The sequence below is a fragment of the Rattus norvegicus genome, chromosome 11 (assembly GCF_021556685.1).
Source record: "Rattus norvegicus strain SHRSP/BbbUtx chromosome 11, alternate assembly SHRSP_T2T, whole genome shotgun sequence".
In the NCBI taxonomy this organism is placed as follows: domain Eukaryota; kingdom Metazoa; phylum Chordata; class Mammalia; order Rodentia; family Muridae; genus Rattus; species Rattus norvegicus.
Window position 1 is genome coordinate 93,936,395 of NC_141544.1, and position 21,037 is coordinate 93,957,431.

The 21,037-nt window shown below is 49.7% G+C and overlaps 3 protein-coding genes across 18 annotated transcripts; 2 read left to right on the forward strand and 1 right to left on the reverse strand.

Moving 5' to 3' along the window:
• Positions 1–4,719: 4,719 nt before the first annotated feature.
• On the forward strand, positions 4,720–5,847 carry Camk2n2 (calcium/calmodulin-dependent protein kinase II inhibitor 2). The gene is given in 2 exon segments (NM_021678.1): positions 4,720–4,973; positions 5,755–5,847. Coding segments are annotated over 2 exon segments (240 nt in total). The 5' UTR covers positions 4,720–4,804; the 3' UTR covers positions 5,826–5,847.
• Positions 5,848–7,130: 1,283 nt separating this feature from the next.
• Positions 7,131–14,667, reverse strand: Eef1akmt4 (EEF1A lysine methyltransferase 4). Its single transcript, NM_001399450.1, has 3 exons — positions 14,440–14,667; positions 8,264–8,547; positions 7,131–7,600 (listed from the first exon to the last, which is right to left on the reverse strand). The coding sequence occupies exons 1-3, from the start codon at positions 14,633–14,635 to the stop codon at positions 7,313–7,315; spliced, it is 768 nt and encodes a 255-aa protein (NP_001386379.1). The 5' UTR covers positions 14,636–14,667; the 3' UTR covers positions 7,131–7,312.
• An 831-nt stretch (positions 14,668–15,498) lies between these two features.
• On the forward strand, positions 15,499–20,987 carry Alg3 (ALG3, alpha-1,3- mannosyltransferase). 16 transcript variants are annotated; one of them, NM_001142363.1, is given in 9 exon segments: positions 15,499–15,712; positions 17,196–17,295; positions 17,393–17,540; positions 17,635–17,795; positions 18,193–18,313; positions 19,252–19,457; positions 19,615–19,691; positions 20,385–20,529; positions 20,705–20,953. In NM_001142363.1, coding segments are annotated over 9 exon segments (1,317 nt in total). In that variant the 5' UTR covers positions 15,499–15,516; the 3' UTR covers positions 20,868–20,953.
• The last annotated feature ends 50 nt before the right edge of the window (positions 20,988–21,037 follow it).

Here is a 21,037-nt window from a genome sequence, read left to right on the forward strand (position 1 = left end):
TGGGACTGGTTAACTGGTTAGTCTAGAATACTTAGATGACCATTGGTTTTGTGGGCTTCTGTTGGGATGACCAAACCCTTTTGTAGTTACTCTTCTTCCAGTATCCATGCTATAGCTACTGTTAGTCATCATTAAAGCTCACACCAACAACAAATAGGGTTGGTCATGCCTTAGTACACAGCTGTCTTTCAGACCTTCCCTTCATCACATCTGCTACTGTCCCCACAGGGCAAGCATGCCCTGTGGTCAAAGTGGGATTCAGGGATGGGCAAACAGACTCTACTTCTGTAGAGGGGGAGCTGCAAAATATTGGGTTTTTTTCTGATCACATTTGTTCATCACGGTGCTATTTATAATACCGACCCCCAAACAGGGAGGAGATAGTATACAAGTATAGAGGGCTTGTTGAATAACTCGATCATCCATGCAGCAGAATGCTGTGCAACACATGCAAACAGGAGAAGTAGAATAAGTGGGGACTGGAGAGATGGCTCAGCGGTTAGAGAACTGACTGCTCTTCCAGAGGTCCTGAGTTCAATTCCCAGCACCCACATGGTGGCTCACAGTCATCTGTTATAGGATCTTATGCCCTCTTCCGGTGTGTCTGAAGACTGCTACAGTGTACTCACATACATAAAGTAAATAAGTACTTAAAAAAAAAGAGGAATAAGCAATAGGAGAAATTGTCGTGTAAATTAGGAGAGCAACAGGTTTTTAAAGATCTCATTTTATAAAACAAAATAAACGAATACATTCAAGCACAGGTTGAAAAAACGGTCAGAGAGATGTAAACTAAATGCTTAGTGTGAACGTGCTCCATGATGAAGCTACTTTCTTTGTTTTTAAGATTTATTTATTTATTATATATAAGTACATGGTAGCTGTCTTCAGACACACCAGAAGAGGGCATCAGATCTCATTACAGATGGCTGTGAGCCACCATGTGGTTGCTGGGATTTGAACTCAGGACCTCTGGAAGTGCAGTCGGTGCTTTTAACTGCTGAGCCATCTCTCCAGTCCTACTTTCTTTTTTCTATACTTATTTATCATCGTATGCATGTTCCACATACCATAGCACACATGTAGAAGTCACAGGACAATTTCTGGAAGTCTCTCCCACCATCACGGAGATGGAAATCAAGTTTTCTCTTGACAGCACACACCTTTACTTACTGAGCCATCGAAGAGGCCTGATGCTACTTTCAAGCTCCTCGGGTTTGTATGATAACAGCTACCATTCTATACACTTGGCAATTTATCTTTACAGCAGTCTAATAAAACATATTCTACTAATATAATTTCCGCGTATTGCAGATGAGAAACCTAAGGTACTGGGAAACTTAACACAAACCCCAAACCACATAACAAATATAAGGCAGGATTCTAACTTAAATCTGGACCTTGTAGTCATTAATCACTACAGTAGTCTATCAAAGTCTACTGATATGTCTGCGGCTCCAGCGTGATGCTTGGTAAATGGACTCTATCAGCAGTGGGGGGGGGTCTGATGCTGCTGTTTGCTTTTCCCTGCTAGGGAACTAACCTAGAGCCTTATGCATATTATGCAAGCTGCTTTATCATTAAGCTTCATCACCAGCCCTTGGCTTTTTTTTTTTTTTTTTTTTTTTTTTTGAGAAAGGATTTGTAGCCCAGGCTGGCCTTGAACTCACTTTGTAGCCCAGGATGCTTCAGATCCTTCTTCAGCCTTCTGAGTGCTGGGATCACAGGAGTGTGCCACTATGCCCCAGGTGAGAGGCTGTCAATAAAAATATTTAAAGTGCTATTACAGTACTCCAAATTTTATCTCAGCAGGGATGCAGAACATCACACTTTCGAGTAGAGGATCAGAATATAAGGAATTTTCCTCATGCTTTGATAATATAAGTGGAACTTATGCACATTTAGTACTACAGTATCTTTTTTAAAAGTATATATATATATATATATATATATATATATATATATATATATATGTACACTGTCACGGTCTACAGACACACCAGAAGAGATCTCATTACAGATGGTTGTGAGCCACCATGGGGTTGCTGGGAATTGAACTCAGGACCTCTGGAAGAGCAGTCAGTGCTCTTAACCACTGAGCCATCTCTCCAGCCCAGTTCTACAATATCTTTACAGTTCTTCACTTGGCTCTTTTTGCTTAACTGTGACCCACCATGCACAAAGAGACAAATATTAGATTATTTAAGCAGATTATCATTTAAGATTCGGGAGGCTCGAGGCTAGCCTGATCTAGACAAGTTTCAGGCCAGCCTAATCCACATAATGAGACCCTGTCTCAAACAAAACAAAACAAAAAGGAAGAATCTAACGGACTAAGTGTGGAAGCACAACCATGTAGCCCCAGAACATTGGAGGCTAAGGCAGGAGAGCTTACCTGAGCTACATGACAACTTTCAAGCTAGTTGGGTCTACACGGTAAGACTCTGTCTTTAAAAAAACAATAAAACAAAAAAAAATGAGTTCCAGATGAAGTTGTTAACCTTATTTCTCTCATTCTAGGGAATAGAAATTCGCTTCAGTTTCCATATGGTGTCATCCCTGGCAAGAACCCCAGAGTTCCTTCTTCCTTGGTTTAGGTGAGAGGTGCTCAGTTCTGAAACAGTGCAGCTCAGCGTGGGGCTATTTTACCAACAAAACTGGCCTTAATGAGCAGTTCTATTTCCTCCCAGCTCAGAGAGGTCACATGACAAATTCTTATTTGGGAAGATGGAGAGTATACAGCTAAGATTTTGGTGGTTTTATTTTTCCAAAGTTATACAAGTACCAATGATTTTTTTTTGTTTGTTTGTGTTTGGACAAGGTCTCATTATGTAGCCCCAAATTCACTGTGTAGATCCAGCTGGCCTCACACTCACAGCCTGACTGAGCCCTGAGATGAAAGGCCAGCTCCACCAGGACCAACACAAATGATTTTTAAAAAAACATGATTATTGGTCCTTTCAATTCAAGGTCATTCAGAAAATGGCAGATTCTGGCCTGAAAAATCATTATTGTGCAATTTCCAGGGGAAGGAGGTGTTCTGGACAATCTGATCACCCACAGTTACTCTCTTCTCCCTTTCAGATGTCAGTGTCGGTTTTTCTCACCCCAGGGCCCAGTTGGCGATCACTTCTTCCTGCCTCGAAGATGGAGCACGGGAGTGTTAGAAGGAATCCGTTAGGCTGGACCCCAGAGGTCCAGTCTAGTCCCAAGGCAGTCCCTCACACATCTTCCCTATCCCTCAGGCCCCAGAGTCCTGACAGCCGAGACCTTTGCCTTTAACACCTGAAGGAAGGAAAGCCAGCAGCCGGCAATCTCGCTATCTGCGTGATTTGGCGGGAGTAAGGGGAAGGTGTCTCGTTTGTGGCAATGGCATAAGCAATAACGTCATTATTTACCAGCCTACTGCGAGGGAATGTGAGACACACCCTCCCTCCCAAGGCCAGTGATTCCGCCAGGGCCCTCTCGCGCCAGGGAGCCAGTGACGCTGCAGCTGACTGCTAGCAGGGCAGGGGCGGGGTTTGGGGGGGCGGCAAGAGGTGAAGGGAAGTGTGCGTGTTCTTGTCGGAGGAGGGGGAAGAACTCTACCCCGGGCCCCAGCAACAAGGGCGGGGGACACCCTGTCCCTGCCGACGCTTACTAGCGCGCGCACCGTGCTCAGGCACTCCGGGCTTCCCTGCGTCATCCGCATCCCGGGCGCCCGCCGCGATGCTGCCATTCATTTCTCCCACACTGCCAGCTAGAGCAAGCCTCCAGGGCTGAGGGAACCGCGTGGAGCGACTGGCTCTTTGAGTCTGGATTTTGGCGCCAACAGCGGTCCTACGGTTTGTGGGGAGTCTACTCTGGTGCGCGCCGCGGTTGCAGTGTTTAAGATCCTTTCCCTGAAAGGCCGCGACGCAGTCTCGGGGGACAGACCCTGTGGTACACAAATAGGGACCAGGTATGCAGGTAGATACAGAAAGCCCAAAACCGACACACGGAGACCGAGATCGGATACACAGAGGTAGGCTGACAGATGCTCAGACAGTCGTATACAAATTGGCCAACTGACGGAGACCTACGCGTAACTAGGATACAGGAGCGCGCCAAGCACCGTGGCACCATCCCCAGGCCCGAGCTCTTCCCGCGCTCCAGTCGGTTGGTTCCTTCCCCTCTCTCCACGCGTATTCCGCCCTTTCCCGGCCGCCTTTCAGAGTCCAGGGCCGTGTCCACAGCCAGGCTGGCCGCCGCCATCTGGGGCCCCGCCGAGCCCCCAGCTTTTTTTGCGCTCAGCTCCCAGTTGCTCTCTCCTAACCGCAGCGTCCGTCCCTCCCCTTCTCCCCGAAGCACTGGGCTGGCCGCTCCCACCTAGCTGTCGCCTGCACCGGCCGCTGCGGTTCCCCGGGCCCACGTGGCGGCCATCCGGCCACCTCGCGGGAACCTCCCACGGCCGCGCGCTCCACTCCAGGGATCACCGGGCTCCCTCGGACCGCTGGGCCCCGCCTCTTTCCGCTGGCCGGTGCCCGCCCCGCCTCCACCGCGCCCCGCCCGCCGTTCTCTGCCGCAGTCGGGCGCTCATCGTCATTCCGCTCTCGCCGCCGCCGCCGCCCCCGCCCCGCCCCCGCCCGGTCCCCGCCGCTGCCGCCGCCGCCTGCCCAGCGGCCCGGGAGGCGGAGGCGCGGGGGAGGAGGCCCCGCTCGGCTCCGCAGTCCCGGATGCTGTATGACTTCATCCTTCCGCCGGCTCCCCTGCTGAGCTAGGGCCGGTCCGGCAGCTAGCCTCTGCCCGTGCCCCGCCGCAGTCCCTAGCCCGCCCGGTGCCCGCCATGTCCGAGATCCTACCCTACGGCGAGGACAAGATGGGCCGCTTCGGCGCAGACCCCGAGGGTTCCGACCTCTCTTTCAGCTGCCGCCTGCAGGACACCAACTCCTTCTTCGCTGGCAACCAGGCCAAGCGGCCCCCCAAGCTGGGCCAGATCGGCCGAGCCAAGAGAGGTACGCGGCCCGGGCCCGGAGTCGCCGCCTGACCCAGAAACCCTTCGCCTGGCGTCCCCAGGCTGCCGTTCCCCGTCAAGTGGCAGCTGCTCTTGCCGCAGACCAGCGCAGCCAGCTGCGCACCCGCCCGGGGTGGGGAGGGTCCCTGCTGTGGAGTTGTCCCATTCTTTCCCTCTCCCGGGAATACTGTGTCCCGGATTCGAAGCTCTCCACTTCTGGAAAAAGAGCCCCGGCTCCTGGTCGAGGGGGAGGGGCCGCTTAGGGTATTTGGGGCTGCTTGGCACTGGGAACACAAGGGTGGTGGGCCGATTCCTTGGGCTAAGATGAGTAAGTGGATGTTACTGGAGGGCACGGAGGCCAGGGGTTCGGTCGTCTTGATTGTTTGCATTGGGAGGGGACTCTGGGCGGCACTATCAGGACAGGGACTCAGGTAGAGGAAAGGGTTACACCAGGTGACAGTTTCATCTGAGCCCAGTTCGAGGAGAGGGTTGTGTCGAAGGGAGAGGTTTTTGGTCAGCTTGGATGGAGGAAGGCTCAGGTGACGGGAGGGCTCGCACTGGGAGTCTTCGGAAGAGGGGTGTTCCCACGTAGGGAGGTTTGGGTCCCGGGTTTGGTAGCAGGTAGGGTCCGCGGGAGAGTTCGGGTGGGGAGGGCAGAGGGTTTCGAGTGGTGTCGCGGGAACAGACAGTAGAGTAGATCTGCGCGGGGCGTGAGGACACCAGCCCCACTGTCGCCGCCGCCCCCCGAGACCGCGCGGCTGATGCGCTTTCTCCCTGCGCAGTGGTGATCGAGGATGACCGGATAGACGACGTGCTGAAGGGGATGGGGGAGAAGCCTCCGTCCGGAGTGTAGACGCGCCGGCTCTGGCGGCGGGCTCCGGGCCCAGCCCCGCAGCGGCCAGGAGCACGGGCCGGCGATGCGGCTACCGGCGCACCCCCGCCCGGGGCCGAGGTGCCTGCGGGCGGGGGCTGCAGGGCCAAGCCGCCGCGGGGTCAGTGTTGCTACCGCCGCTGCCAGGCGCTTCGGAGCTGTCCGCTTCAGCACCACGGCGGCGGCGGTAGTGGTGGTGCGGACCAGCCCGGAGCCCGCCGACGCACTCATGCACTTTAGAACCTCGGGCCGCAGCTCCACCCCGCACACCGGAACCGACACAGAGACCCACGGCCCCCAGCCCGCCCCCTCCCGCACGGCTCCCCTGCCCCGCCCCTCCTCCGATCAATCTGGTCTGCAGCCCGGGCAGCTGCGGCGTCGGACTGCGCGGCCAGGGAGGTTTGGCTGCATATTTGCATGAGCTTCCTACCCACCTCAGCCTAGCCCTCCGGGCCGTTCCTCAACTGTACCCCTGTCTGGCGTGACCCCAGCCTCTTTCTAAGGGACTTCCTCAGCACATTTGTATTTTTATATCCGATTCTTTGTTTACTGGCTCCGCTCATGGTTTGTGCCCTTCCCCCACAGCCTCCGCCATGCTCTTCTGCGCCTGGCAGATAGGACAGGTGTTGAGACTGGGATGGGACAAGCCCCCAACATGGTAACTAACCACATGGCCAGTCTGCCCAGTTCTGACCCTAGGAGGCTCATTGGGAGACTCCTCCCTCCCAAGGTATCATCTTTTAAGGGCCCAAGTCTGATTTTACCTTGGACCCCTTCATGCTACCCCTGGAAACCCAAATGGGGACTGCTCAGTACCTTTGGATGACATCTGTGGACCGGAAGATGTTCTCAACCCAGGGTTGTCCTTTGTAAAAATGTTTCTCCATCCTCAATGTAACAGGAGTGTGTGAATAAACACAGACCTCCGTGTGTGAGTGTGTGTGCGTGTGTCTGCTGCTTCAGCCTGCTGGGGGACAGGTGCTCACGGTCTCAGGTGCAAGTTCCTGGTGGGGAAGGTGAGCACTGTCAGGACGCCCTGGTGTGGGACTGCCATAAGCATATGGCTTCCTTAAGTACCTAGATAGCCTGAGCAGGGCAGGCCACCGTGTTGGGGCTGGGACTGGATTCAGAAGCCTAAAGCAGTCTAAATTCAAATTCTTTAGCCTCTTAAGGATAGATCCAGGTTGCATGAGCGATCCAAGGCAGAGGAGCTATGTTGAGCCTTACCCCACGTGGAGGTGGGGAAGCCCTGTAGGAATAGAAATCCAAGAAGCCAGAAACCTGGGATCCCGGGACTTGGACTCACTGTATTGGTTCACGTGGGCTTGATCCCACCAGCACAGTTTTTATGCACAAGACCTCTGTATGTGAGGACCCAGCAACCAGTCCCCAGCTCCAGATTTCGAATTCCAACTCCCTAGGAGCCAATGTGCAAAGGCAGGGAGGGCTTGGAGATCACGCTTCCAGTCTCACAGCTGAATGGCACTGAGGAAGTCCTCATTATCTGAGTCTTGGAGGAAGCAGGGTGGGGCAGGAGGGCTGGGGGGTGAGAGGATCTGGGCCCCTAGGGCCAGCTGGGACACAGTGAGCTCTCTGCCCTTATGCATGACGTAAAAGTGGAAGTGAAAACCGCTGCTATAGGTTGTATGCCTCAGTGACCAGTCGTAACAGGGTTGAGCATAGTGTCTGATCCTGAAGTGGGGACCCGCAGGAGTCATGGAGATGAATCGGCCTCCAGGAACCAGCACCCGGCTCACCTGCCGGGCAGACCAAGAGAAGTCATCAGTGCGGAATCATCTCCAGGTTCTCAAAGGTCAGTACAACCCATAATGATCTTCTAATTCAGCCTTTAGATAGTGCTCTATATCCAATAGCTCTTTCTGGCTTTCTGCGGTAGACTGAGCCACCCTTTGGTTGTTCTATAGAAGGCTGTGTCTAGATGAGAAAGACATTCAAGCAGGAGGCATTGCTCTCCTATCCGCTCCTCGATTTCCCAATCTGTCTCTCCCGTCTGGGACCTGGCTACCACTTCTGTCCTGTGTCAAACTAGTATCCAACCACTGATTAGCCTCTGTGAGCCTTGGTCACTCCAGTCTCTCTGTTCTTCAGAAATCCATACTTTTAAGGGCACCTGCTCCAAACCTCATTTTCTTTTTCCTTTTTTAAAGACTTATTTATTGTAAGTATATGAGTACTGTCTTCCAACAAACCAGAAGATCCCATTACAGATGGGTGTGAGCCACCATGTGGTTGCTGGGAATTGAACTCAGGACCTCTGGGAGAACAGTCGGTGCTCTTAACCGCTGAGCCACCTCTCCAGCCCCTCAAACCTCGTTTTCTGACTGCTGAGTTTTTCTGGTGTCCTGAGAGTTCAACCCCTTACCCCTGGATCTTGGTCTGCTGCCTTGCCGCTCCCTCACCTCACTCAGCACCTGGTCCACAGTGTGGACACCTTCAGAAGATACGTTCCAGGGATCTGGCTCCCCAGCCAGCAGGGCATCCAGTGTACCCTTCTCCAGGACAACATCGAAGGACCCACTAGGGAAGTCCAGTGCTCGAATATCCATGGTCTCCCAGCGTAGACTGGGTACATGGGCGTAGCGAACTTGCATGGCTGCCACCACCACTGGAGAGTAATCCACACTGGTCACGTTAGGGAAGCCTCCAAGGAATAGCTCGTAGCTCAAGGCACTGTTCCCGCAGCCTGCCGTGGGTGGGATGGGTAGTAAAAGAGTTAGGTCAGCTTTGATTCTCACCTTCTAGTTATTTCTCCACGATTCAGCCTATTTTCTTTCCATTCGTCCCCTGCACCTGACCCCGCACCAAGTTCTTAAAGCAACACTGTAGAAGAGTGTTGACAGGTTTGGAATCACACAGACTTGGACACAAAGTGTCTTTGTATCTCTGAGCTATGTGAACTAGGGTAAGTGGCTACAGTACCAAGAACTCGGGTTTCTTGTTTAAGAGAATGACAAGAACAATCAGTAGCTAGCCTACACACAGATGCAATGTACTAAATTTAAGAGCCACAAACATCTGCGGAGTTGCTGAAGGAACTTGGAACTCAGGAGTTCAAAGATTTGGATTTGATTTTTCCCAGTCACAAAGGAAAGCGTCTGATTCTTGGGGCTTCAGTTTCCTCAAACTCAGAACGTATGTAATATTGGCTTCATTAGGACCATAACACCTTAAAGGTGTCTCTGACCATTAAGGGGATCTTGGAACCCTGGAGGATGTCATGTTAGGGGGTTAGAATTTTACTTTGATGTCCAAGGCAGAATTAATGAACTAAGAAAATGACGGGGACACACAGTGAAGCTGATCCATTGTACTAAATGTATGTACTCGATACTCCGATTTGGTCTCTCCTGACACAGAGTGCGTGCTCTGCAGAAGAAGCTAAATAAACAGAGTGCGTTCCTAGCATGCACAAAGCCCTGGGTTGGCTCCTCAACACCACACAAATTGAATGTAATGTAGTGTGTAGTAGTGCACGCCTAGAGTCCCAGGAGAGGATCAGGAGTCATTCTTAGCTACACAGCAAATGCAAAGCCAGCCTAGGCTATAAGAGACCCTGGGTGTTTGTTTCTTTAAGACAAGTTTTCTCCGTGTAGTCCTGGCTGTTCTGGAACTCACGGTATAGAGATCTGCCTCCTGGATGCTGTGATTAAAAGGCTTGTGCCACCACTGCCCAGCTTTGGTTTTGTTTTTAAGTGCCTGCTGTCAAGGAACTTGTGCCCTATGGGAAGATTAAATGTAGAGTTACAACAACCATCTAATGAACAAGGGAAAAACTAGCATCACACAGGTAGGCAACTGACCCTACCTGAGGTGAGTCTGCCAAGAATTTCAAAGACATGGACTCAGAAGAGCTGAGAAATAAGCAGTGTCTTGGGAGTTAGGGCTGGGGTGCAGGGAAATCTGGGGTAAATTACCTATTATGCAACTTCTAAGCTAGGTGTGGTGGCTCACAACTTTAATCCCAGCATTTAGGAGGCAGAGGCAGGTGGACTCTGAGTTGGAGGTCAGCCTGGGCTAAAAGTATGACCCTGTTTCAAAAACAACAACAAAAGAATGCAGTCTCTAAAAGGGCAGGGTCAAGGAGAGGGAGGTTGGTACTCATATAAATAAAAATAAATAAACGAAAAAAAATTTTAAAAAAGGAGAGGGAGGTTAAGATTTTTTTTTTTTTTTTTTTTGGTTCTATTTTTCGGAGCTGGGGACCGAACCCAAGGCCTTGCGCTTCCTAGGCAAGCGCTCTACCACTGAGCTAAATCCCCAACCCCGGAGGTTAAGATTTTAAAAGAGATTTTCAGATATGCAGCCCAATTTGCACACCTGCTTTGAAAGAAAGTGGTCTCTTGCAGGCCTTCCTGTAGCTCATCTTGGGCTAAGAATGGGGCTAGACAGCAGCTCTCCGCAGACTTCTTCCGATCCTTATTTATCAATGTCATAGAATCATGAGCTTAGGAATTCAAGGCCAGTCTCATCTACATAGTAAGTGCCAGGCCAGCCCATGTATCATAACACCATGCCTTAAAAATCATTAACAGGCTAGGCTTGGTTGCAGGCCCAGCACTGAGGAGGCAGAGTACATCTCTGAGTTCTGGCCAGCCTGGGCTACATAGTGAAACCACACTCAAAAAGAAAAGAAGAAAGATACTTAAAAAAAAAAAAGGACTTTCTTTTTAGATAGGCTGCCTACGTAGTTGAGAATGGCATTGAAATTCTGATCTTTCTACTTCTCCTTGGTTTCAGTACCAGATGAATGAATGAATGAATGAATGAATGAATGAATGATTGTTCCTGGGTTTGATGAAGGAGAAGGTTTATTATAGACACGTGGGAAAGCATAGTTAGAGGCAGGAACATCTGGGAGAGTCCAAAGTGGCCATTACCCTGAGCTATGAGAGAAGAACAGGGAGGGGAAACAGGGAGGGGATAGGAAGGAAAGGGAAACCAGGTATAGCAGCCAGGAGGCCCAAAAGAGTAGATGAAAAGGCCAGGTAACCAGAATGGTTGGATTTTCCAGGGAGGAGCAGCTCCGTGGTGTGCCAGCCAGGAGGGCCCTGCAACAGGAAGGGGCGAGGGATGCAGTTAGAACCTGGCTGCCACTGTCTACTGTGATGTATTAAGTAGGCACCTCTGCCATTTGTCCCAGGTCTGAAACCTGACACGTCTACTTCTGGATTGCTGAACTTTAGATTTATGTGAAATATGGACCACTTGTAACTTATGTGATACTAGGAATCGAACCCACAGCTTCCCGCAAGCTGGAAAGGAACTTGACGAACTGAGTTACGTCCCTAGCCCTCCCCACAAACTACTACAGTTAATAGAACACTCAGTATTATGCTAAGAAATTTGTAAGAACTCTCAGTTTATTTTCTTTTTTTTTTTTTTTTTTTTTGGTTCTTTTTTTCGGAGCTGGGGACCGAACCCAGGGCCTTGCGCTTCCTAGGCAAGCGCTCTACCACTGAGCTAAATTCCCAGCCCCTCAGTTTATTTTCAATATTGATTCAGGCAGGAATAATATTTTATTGTCCTCAGTTTTTAGGTGGAGAAATCGAGGAAGAGTAGTTAGGGAGCTTTCTAAGGATGCACGGAATGGAGGCAGAATTTGGCCGACACCTGCCTCCCTCCAAGCCAGAGTTTTAAACACTATGCTCTACTGCCACTCAAGCCTGGTGGTAACACTCCAGCTTGGGCTGCATTAGCATGGCCAGAACGCTGTAATGCATTATGAAGTTATTAGGGAATTCTAACTGCCTCTCCCTGTGTGCTGCATGACAAGACAGCAGCCCTAGAAATGCAGACACGAGAGAATATCCCTACTTCACGTGTCGATGACAGCAGATACTGTCAATGTCCTGACCAGACCCCTATAGTCCTTTAATACGTTTTAGCACGTCCCCAGGTTTGGAATGTATATGCTCTCTGTGATGCTTCAAGGCCAAAATTATTCTCGAGACTTTTGCCTGAGATCACAGTTTTATCTTTTTGCCTTTCCCCATTCTTACCGGTCAGTTTTCCCTGGAATGAATGACTTGGACATGAATCTCCTCCTCGGGATCCTTTCCGAGGAACTCAACCCAAGACAGTGACTTACAGTAGAATCCGTATTTCTTTTTGATAAATAAGGCTTTGGGCAGGTATAGTGGCTCACGCCTGTAATCTCAGCACCCAGGAGGCAAAGGCAGACAGGGCTTTGGGAGTCTGATGCCAGACCAGTCTACCTGTGAATTTTAGGCCAGCCAGGACTACAGGAGACTCTGTCTTAAACATAAGTTTTATTAAAGAACATCAGTTCTTTTTCATGCACTGTCTATAGCTGTGTGTCTTTTACCATAGCAGAGCTGAGTGTCTCCGAGAGAGATTGCACAGCCTAAAACATCTACTCTCTGGCCATGTTCAGAAAAGGTTTATAAACCCCTCATGTACAGAAGCTCTGAATACTTGTTACTCGGCTTTAGAAAGTTAGAAGGGCCCAGGAGAGGGCCTGTCACTTGCCAGGTGCTCCACTCAGGTCTGTGGAGATGAAGTGTAACATAGGTGACATCCCAAATCCTGAGTCCTGTTCTTAGATCTCGCAGTTCTAAGCTTTCTGAAAACCTAAACTTTTACAATTGGGCTTTTCATCTCCTATCCCTCTGTAGACTTATCCCCCCTATCCAGAAAAAGAACACCTCCTGGTCAGCAAGATTCTAAGATTTTAAGGAAGATAGATGTCCTACTCACCAGCAGCATGGCAGCTGTGGAGATCGCTGGAAACAGAGACCTGAGGCAGGCCTGCTGGTGCCTATCTGCAATCCCAGCACTTAAGAGGTAGGGGTAGAAGGTAGTTGCAAGTCCTAATTAGTAAATGTCAGGCTAGCCCGCTACAGAACAAGACCCCATTTCAACAAAGGAAAAAAAGATTTCCACCATCTATATTAGACTTCCCTGGAATTGGAATCTCAGAGAGGGACCTAACTTGCCAGTTAATTTTGAAAGTCACTAACACTTGATAAATGCTGTTCTGTGGTAAATCTGTAAATAAATGCAATCGTATACAACCACAGAACTTAAGAGACTGTTGACTTCTAGTGTGGAGAAGTTATGGGGAAACTACAAGAAAACTCTGAAAACACATGAAGCCAGGTATTGGTCTAGACACTTCACATGCCCATCTAATCACTAAAAAATATGGTATGTAAGTTTTGGTTTTCTTATTTATTTATTTATTTATTTTTGTTGTTGTTGTTTTGTTGAAACGAGGTCTCTCTCTATAACCTCCTAGCTGTCGTGGACTTGCTGCATAGCCCAGGCTGGCCTCTTGCTCCTAGGGCTGAGATTAAAGATGTGAGTCACCACACCCAGCTAGGCTTTTCTTTTCCTCCCTTCCTTCCTCTCTTTCTTTTTAATTTTGTGTTTTTCTTTTCTTTTTTTTTTTAAGATTTATTTATTTATTATATAAGTACGCTGTAGCTGTCTTCAGACACACCAGAAGAGGGCATCAGACCTCATCATAGATGGTTGTGAGCCACCATGTGGTTGCTGGGATTTGAACTCAGGACCTCTGGAAGATCAGTCAGTGCTCTTAGCCGCTGAGCCATCTCTCCAGCCCGTGTTTTTATTTTCTTAAGGCTTGGAAATGGAAGCACAGAAATTTAAAGATTTTGTTCAAGGTTACAATTCCAGCTAAGCCAAGTTTCTACTATTAACTACTTGCTCTCAGCATCCAAATTCTTAGCCGTCGGGGTATACTTTCTAGTCCTGGTCATGTTCTACTTCCCAAACTGAGTAGTGTAGACTCACATTATATTATTTATACTTTACATATATACTGATGTATAAGAGATATTCTTTTCCTGTTCTATTAGGTGAGTTCTAGGACAGCCAGGATTACACAGTAAGACCCTGTCTAAAACAAAAACAAACAAAAAACTCAAAATGTATACAGACTTCTACTGCCCAAAACATTTACAAACTATATTTGGAAGGCAACTCTACTCATTCAAACTTTTCTTAAGTATCCAGCAGCTGACATCTTGGCATCTCTCTTGTTGACACCTACCTCAGTTGCAATTCTCCATCAGCCTCCGATGGCGTTATTAGTGTTTAGGACCAAGTTTTTCACCTGGGGTTCAGAGAATTAGTAACTCCCTTTACCTGACAACGGCCTCGGGTGCCCAGTGGTGCGAAAGGAAAACTAGGTGTTGTGCTCGAGGTGCACATTAGTCCAGAAAAATTCGCAGTCCCTTTTCTAGAAACGGAAACTTAAGCACACAATGGATTCATGAGTTGTCCTAGGTTACACAGCCGATTAATGTTGGGACTTGAAGTAGGTCCACAGAGATGTACTCTCCGGTGTCTTAGGCTGTCTCCAGTGTCTGGGGCAGGGTAATGCCCCTCGCTGAGACACCAAAGGACTGTTTTTTGTTTTTTTTTCCAGAGTCCTGACGATCTCTTATTTCTGTTTGCCCTGGCTAAATACAGACGGATTCTGAAGGTACTGGGTCTTGGCTCCAAACTGGGGAGTCCTGTATAAGAGAAAGCAGAAGGGAAGAAAGCGGATATGGTCTGGCCAGCGACCCGTGGCTGGGACACTACCCACCTAGCACGAGGATACGGTCCTCAGGACACAGCTCCGGCTCTAGGAGGGCACGGAAGGAAGCGAAGTCCCCGAACCACTCGTAGGGTCCGGAGTCGGCCGCATCTTTGTAGCGCTGGTCCCAGTATTGGACTTGGCGGTACTGTAAGTTCCTTTCGGGTAACTCCGGAGGGGACACAGGAGTCCGGGGAGAGGCCATGCTCCCGGCTGCCGGGCTGCCAGGGCGGAGCTTAGGAGCCCAATCACCGAGGTAAGAAATGGGAGGCGGAGCCTGTGTCTCCGCCCCCCCCCCCCCCCCCGCAACCCTTGCAGCTGCTCCACACAAACACGTGGAACTTCCGTCATTTTCTGAGCTCTTTTTTGAAAATCGTCCGGCTGGAAAGCTGAATTACTTGTCGTCTTATTAACGTACTGCCCATCTCAACTCGACCACATTTCCTCGTGGCAGACCAGATCTGGTCACCAGATGTGACCAGACTCATCACTGGCGTCCTCTCGTGTTTGGTTCTCAATAACCCTTTCAATTAAGAGGCGTGATTAATTAAAGATCCCCTTCTTCCCAAGATTTTTGGCGCACCTTCGGGTACTTCGGAAAGGCGGGAGGAATGCTGAAAGGAGCTTTCCGCTCTAGCGTAAACACAATTACTCTGGATATAGGCCGAGTAGAAAGCTGGGCTTGGAGAAGAGAACAGAACTGTTTTGTTTTCTGGACAAACACTGATATAGTGGCGTTTATGCGCTCTGGACGGGACATACACCGAGAAGTATATGTATATTTATATTACAATATCGTGTAGATGTATTCTAAGGACTAGCTATCTTACCCTTATTGAGGTCCACATATCCACATTAGAAATATCTCTCACCACTATATATAAGAAGCACTAAATATGTATCCAGTGAATCATTTTGACCTAGAAACTTCAGCGCCTTGAGTCGATTTAGCAGACTGCTATGCAGTAAATAAGAATTCTGGTTACTCGGATCGTTTGAGAGGACGCCCAGAGCGGAGACCGGAACCTAGTGTCTTAGGGTTGGTTTTCCCGGGTGGTGGAAGCACAAGAGTGGTGCACTGTCAAGATGGCTGCTGGGCTGCGGAAACGCGGCCTGCCGGGTTCTGTCGTCCAGCCGGCAGGAATCTGGAAACAATGGCTACAGCGGGCCTGGCAAGAACGCTATCTACTGCTGCGGGAGCCTCGCTACACCTTGATGGTGGCCTCCTGCCTCTGCCTAGCAGAGGTGGGCATCACCTTCTGGGTCATTCACAGGGTGGCATGTGAGTTCACCGAAGGGGAGAAAACCGGAGGGAGGGAGCGATACCCAAACCTCTGAGCCAAACTAGATTACAGAGCTTTCGTTCACCATTCAAACCTATATCCTTTACCCAACCAAGCCCACTTTCCAGAACAGCGATCATAAGCTCTCTTCCATATGGGAGGGAGGTGACCTTAGAGATTACCACCTGCATTTAACATTCAGCCTGCTAAGAAAGCATAAGCAGCCGAGCAGTAAATTTCGGCCAGGATTAATGTGCTATTGCTGTTCCTGCTGCTTGTCTGTTCCCTTAGACAGTCACTTCCCACGCCAGATCTGATTTTCCATACTTTTAATTCTTAGATCCTGGAAGTCCTTTTAAAGAATGGCATTTTGTGACTATTTGAGTCCACTAGGTACTGGTGTCTTCCAGAATCAGTTTGTTTGAAAAACAAAAAGAACAAAAACAGGGTCTCTCTAAGTATCCCTGATTGGCTTAGAACTTGCTATGTAGACCACAGTGGCCTCAAGCTCACAGAGATCTGCCTGCTTCTGGCTCCTGAGTGTTGTTGAGATTAAAGATGGACACCACAACTGGCTTCATAAAGACCCTGTTTTTAAAATGAGAATGAGGAATATTCAAGAAAGATAATCAGAATTAACCTCTAGCTTCCACATTTATACTCACATGCATTCATACTCACTTATGTGTGTGCCCACACATGTGCATATGAACACACACAAGACAAAGACAGCAAGCCTATTTCCTTTTAAGAACTAAGGAGCCGGGTGGTGGTGGCACACTTCTTTAATTCCAGCACTTGGGAGGCAGAAGCAGGTAAATCTCTGTGAGTTTAAGGCCAGCCTGGTCTATACACTTGAGTTCCTGGACAGCCAGACAGCCAGGGCTACACAGAAAAGCCCTGTCTCATGAAACCACAGAGAGAGTGAGAAAGAGAGACACACAAACTGAAAAGGAGAGAAGTACTACTCAATACTTGAGGAACACAGCAAAGAGACTAAATTTGCAGTAGGAAGAAAGATCATAAATTCAATTCTACACATTGAGTTTAAGACCCCTGTATTCATGGGCCTAAGGAGATAGCTTAGTGGGTGGTATTTACCATATAAGTGTGAGACCCATAGTTCAGATTCCTAGTATTATACATAAATGCCAGGCAGGCTTGGTGGTCCATTTGTAACCACGGCATTAGAGAGACAGGACAAGGGATCCTTGAAGCAAACTGACTAGCTAGACTCTGTTATAAGTGATGGAGGAAGACACCAGTGTCAACTCCTGGACTTCCCATGCGTGTGTACACAGACACACACGGAGTATATGGGTTCACCCAGAGAATGCCCTATGTGCAGTTAGATAAGGGATGGTGATGGAAGAAACCTGGGAATAAGGTAGAACTCTGGGCTTTGGTGGTCTGAAGGCATGGGGTTTAGAGGTAGACCAGTTCTGGACTCAGAAGGAACAAGACCATGTTATCTTCTTCCAGACACAGAGATTGACTGGAAGGCCTACATGGCCCAGGTGGAGGGTTTCATCAATGGCACATATGACTACACACAGCTGCAGGGTGACACCGGACCTCTTGTGTGAGTGAGGATAGGAAGTCTGAAGAAATTGTGAAGGGCCGGGTGGGTACCAGGCGGATGACCCTGACCTCGGCTCATGTTTCCTCTCGCCTTCCAGCTACCCAGCTGGTTTTCTGTACATCTTTACGGGGCTTTACTATGCTACGGACCGGGGCACTGACATCCCTACGGCCCAGAACATCTTCGCTGTACTCTACCTTGTCACCTTGGTGCTTGTTTTCTTGATATACCACCAGACCTCCAAGGTGAGTTGATGCTGCAGGACCAGCTGGCCCTGCCTGAAACGGGTGGCGGGGACAGCTCAGGTGTGGGGAGCTGATCTCGGTGCCCACCCTTTAGGTGCCTCCCTTCGTCTTTTTCTTCATGTGCTGTGCCTCTTACCGTGTCCACTCCATCTTTGTGCTGCGGCTCTTCAACGACCCGGTAGCTATGGCATTGCTCTTCCTCAGCGTCAACCTCTTCCTGGCGCAGCGCTGGAGCTGGGGCTGCTGCTGTTTCAGGTCAGAGCCTCTTCCTACCCCCCACCCCTCCCTCACATGTCCATAGCTTCCCGATGTTCTGCAAGGAAAGCCATCGAGAGCGGTTAGACACCGCAGACCACTCTGGGCCTCCCTGAACAAGTCCAGGATCTGTAGAGAGGCCCTCTTTCCTCTTGCTTTCTTCCTGTTTCGTATGTCAGTCAGTACGTGTCCGGTTAGTCTGGACAGAGGGACCAGGTATTATTCCTCTTCCCAGCCTCCTCTCAGGCCATCTTATGCTCCCCTAACAGTTCTGGATGGAGACCACATCCTGGCACTTAATAGCCTGGGGAGAAATTCTTGGGAGGTGGGTGTTGTTCCGAGGGCCACACAGTCCTGGAGCTGATCCTCCGCCTTTCCTGTCCTCTGTCCATTTCAGCCTGGCCGTCTCGGTGAAGATGAACGTGCTCCTTTTCGCCCCAGGATTGCTATTCCTTCTTCTTACTCAGTTCGGCTTCCGTGGCGCCCTCCCCAAGCTGGCCCTCTGCGCTGCTCTTCAGGTACCTCCCTATCCTGCCCTCACTGAGGAGAAAGGGCCTCCACTTACCGAAGATCAGGCCTCCTTAAATCTCTTAGGGCTTTCTCAACAGATGAGAGTTTGGAGTTGATTATGATCTGGGTAGCCACTGTCTCTACACTTTAGGTCCCATGGCTACTGAACTTGGCAGGCCTCTTAGAGACTTCCTAAAGCTGCTTGCTTAAGACCTACCCGATCAGGGGTTGGGGATTTAGCTCAGTGGTAGAGCGCTTGCCTAGCAAGCACAAGGCCCTGGGTTCGATCCCCAGCTCCGAAAAAAAAAAAAAAAAAGGACCTACCCGATCAACTAGCTAGGTGTGGTGGCACACGGCTTTAACCCTAGCACTTGGGAGGTGGATCTCTGAGTTTAAGGGCATCCTGGTCTATATAACAAATGCCAGGCCAGCCAGGACTACATAGTGAGAGACTTTCTCTAAGTACCTCCCTCCCCCTTGACACACACACACACACACACACACACACACACACACACAGAATGAATTTTTTTCAAGATTTTTAAAAGAATTTTTATTTATTTATTTATGTCTATAAGAGCTCAATTTTCATGTGTGCCTGCATGACAGAAAAACATCAGATCCCATTATAGATAGCCATGAGCTACCATGTGGTTGCTGGGAGTTGAACTCAGGACTCTGGAAGAGCAATGACTGCTCTTAACAGCTAAGCCATCTCTCCAGCCCAGGGTCTGGTAAATTCTTGAGGAAAGCAGTGTGGTCACCCCCTCCTATGCTTCTTTGGTGTCAGGCTCTGGCAGGGGAGTGAGAGTTGGGAGGCTTTCCTGGTATTCCTTGTGGAAATAAGGGAGCTTCCAAGACTTCCATCCCCTGTGCTCTCCTAAGGGACTCCCCTGAAGGCTGGGGTGAGCCTAAGAAGCTCTGCTGACTTCACACCCATCCTCAGGTGGTGCTGGGATTGCCCTTCCTGTTAGAGAACCCCGTTGGCTACCTGTCGCGCTCCTTTGACCTTGGCCGTCAGTTTCTTTACCAATGGACAGTGAATTGGCGTCTCCTGCCTGAAGCCATCTTCCTGCACCGTGCCTTCCATCTGGCCCTGCTGGCTGCCCATCTTAGCTTCCTCTTGCTATTTGCCCTCTGTAGGTGGCACAGGTAAGAAACAGGGTTAATATTATGGGAAGATTCATGGGATCAGGTGGAGACCTTAGACCTTAAGATCTACTTGGGGGAAATGTTAAGTTCATGGTGGCTAATCTAGAATTTGGCATACAAGTAGGCCTTGATAAATGTCCGAATGACTTTTCTTCAGAACAGGGGAAAGTATTCTGTCGCTGCTGAAGGATCCTTCCAAAAGGAAAGTTCCACCCCAACCCCTCACACCTAATCATATCCTTTAAATCCTGGAAAGATAAGATAAGATGTGCAGACAGGGTCTTAGTGTGTTGGTCTGAGACAGCAGGCTACCTCAGGAAGAGGCTGGAGCCCAGTCATACATAGATCCTGTCCTCTGCAGCAAACACTGCACTGAGTACGTACACATCTTAGCACAGTTTATTTTTTTTTTAATATTTATTTTATTTATTATATATGAGTACACTGTAGCTGTCTTCAGATACACCAGATCTCTTTATAGATGGTTGTGAGCCACCATGTGGTTGCTGGGAATTGAACTCAGGACCTCTGGAAGAGCAGTCGGGTTCTCTTAACCGCTGAGCCATCTCTCCAGCCCAGCACAGTTTATTCTTAAGTCCAGCACTGTAGGCCCATGCGCTCTTGGTATTGTCCTGAGTCCCTACTCCCTGCCATGTAACATCACCTGAGTCAGGGAAGTACTCGTGTAAATTTTACAGAAGGAAGAATCAAGGCTAGAAAGTGAGAGATTCAGAGTCCTAGACTTTACAGTCCCACGCACTCCTGTCTCCCTACTAACCTGAGGAACAGATCCAGAGAGGCTAAAAAGCTTGTCTGAGGCTTGCATGTAGGACAGAATAGGGTGCTTTCTTACTCAGAACTTTAAGCCCTTATCCGGCCCTACCCTCCACCTTCCTTTCCCACTCAAAGCCTTAACCAGCACATCACAGATTGTCTCCGTCCTCTTCACCTCCAACTTCATTGGCGTCTGCTTCAGCCGCTCCCTCCACTACCAGTTTTATGTCTGGTACTTCCACACGCTGCCCCACCTCCTGTGGGCCACGCCCGCACGCTGGCTCACACACCTGCTCAGGTACTGGCTGGGACAACCTGGCAGGGTTGGACAGGGCTAGGGAGTTCCTCTTCTCAAAGCTCCAGCCACAGAAGGGGGTGGGGATGGCGGACGGGGGGACAGGCGGACGGGTGTAGGGCATGAGAAGTCTAACGCTGCAGACCTAGAAGTGGACAGCAGCCGCTCTCATTTCCAGGTTGCTGGTGCTGGGACTCATCGAGCTCTCCTGGAATACATACCCATCCACACCCTTCAGCTCTGCTGCCCTACACCTGTGCCATGCTGTCACCCTGCTGCAGCTCTGGCTGTCCCCTCAGTTCTTTCCTAGGAGCGTCCAGCCAAGCAGGAAAACCCACTGAAATCCACCCCTTCCTTCAAGGACTTGCTCAGCACCGTGGGTGGAATGGACTCTGCTCTTAGAATAAACCTTGCAAGTCCAGCTGTGCAGCCTACATAAAGTTGGTGGTTGCTCTCACCTATACCGAGCTATGAAGTGCGTCTTCCCATCTTGGAAACGAACGACTCGCCA

Bases quoted from the DNA above. Each gene is read 5' to 3' on its own strand.
- Eef1akmt4 (NM_001399450.1), bottom strand. From the start codon at position 14,635: ATGGCCTCTCCCCGGACTCCTGTGTCCCCTCCGGAGTTACCCGAAAGG. The intron at 8,548-14,439 runs GTGGGTAGTGTC...CACCCACGGCAG, and splicing joins GGACCGTATCCTCGTGCTAG to GCTGCGGGAACAGTGCCTTG. The intron at 7,601-8,263 runs GTGAGGGAGCGG...TCTGCCCGGCAG, and splicing joins TGGACCAGGTGCTGAGTGAG to GTGAGCCGGGTGCTGGTTCC.
- Alg3 (XM_087575699.1), top strand. From the start codon at position 15,517: ATGGCTGCTGGGCTGCGGAAACGCGGCCTGCCGGGTTCTGTCGTCCAG. The intron at 15,713-17,195 runs GTGAGTTCACCG...ATCTTCTTCCAG, and splicing joins GGTCATTCACAGGGTGGCAT to ACACAGAGATTGACTGGAAG. The intron at 18,314-19,251 runs GTACCTCCCTAT...ACCCATCCTCAG, and splicing joins CCCTCTGCGCTGCTCTTCAG to GTGGTGCTGGGATTGCCCTT.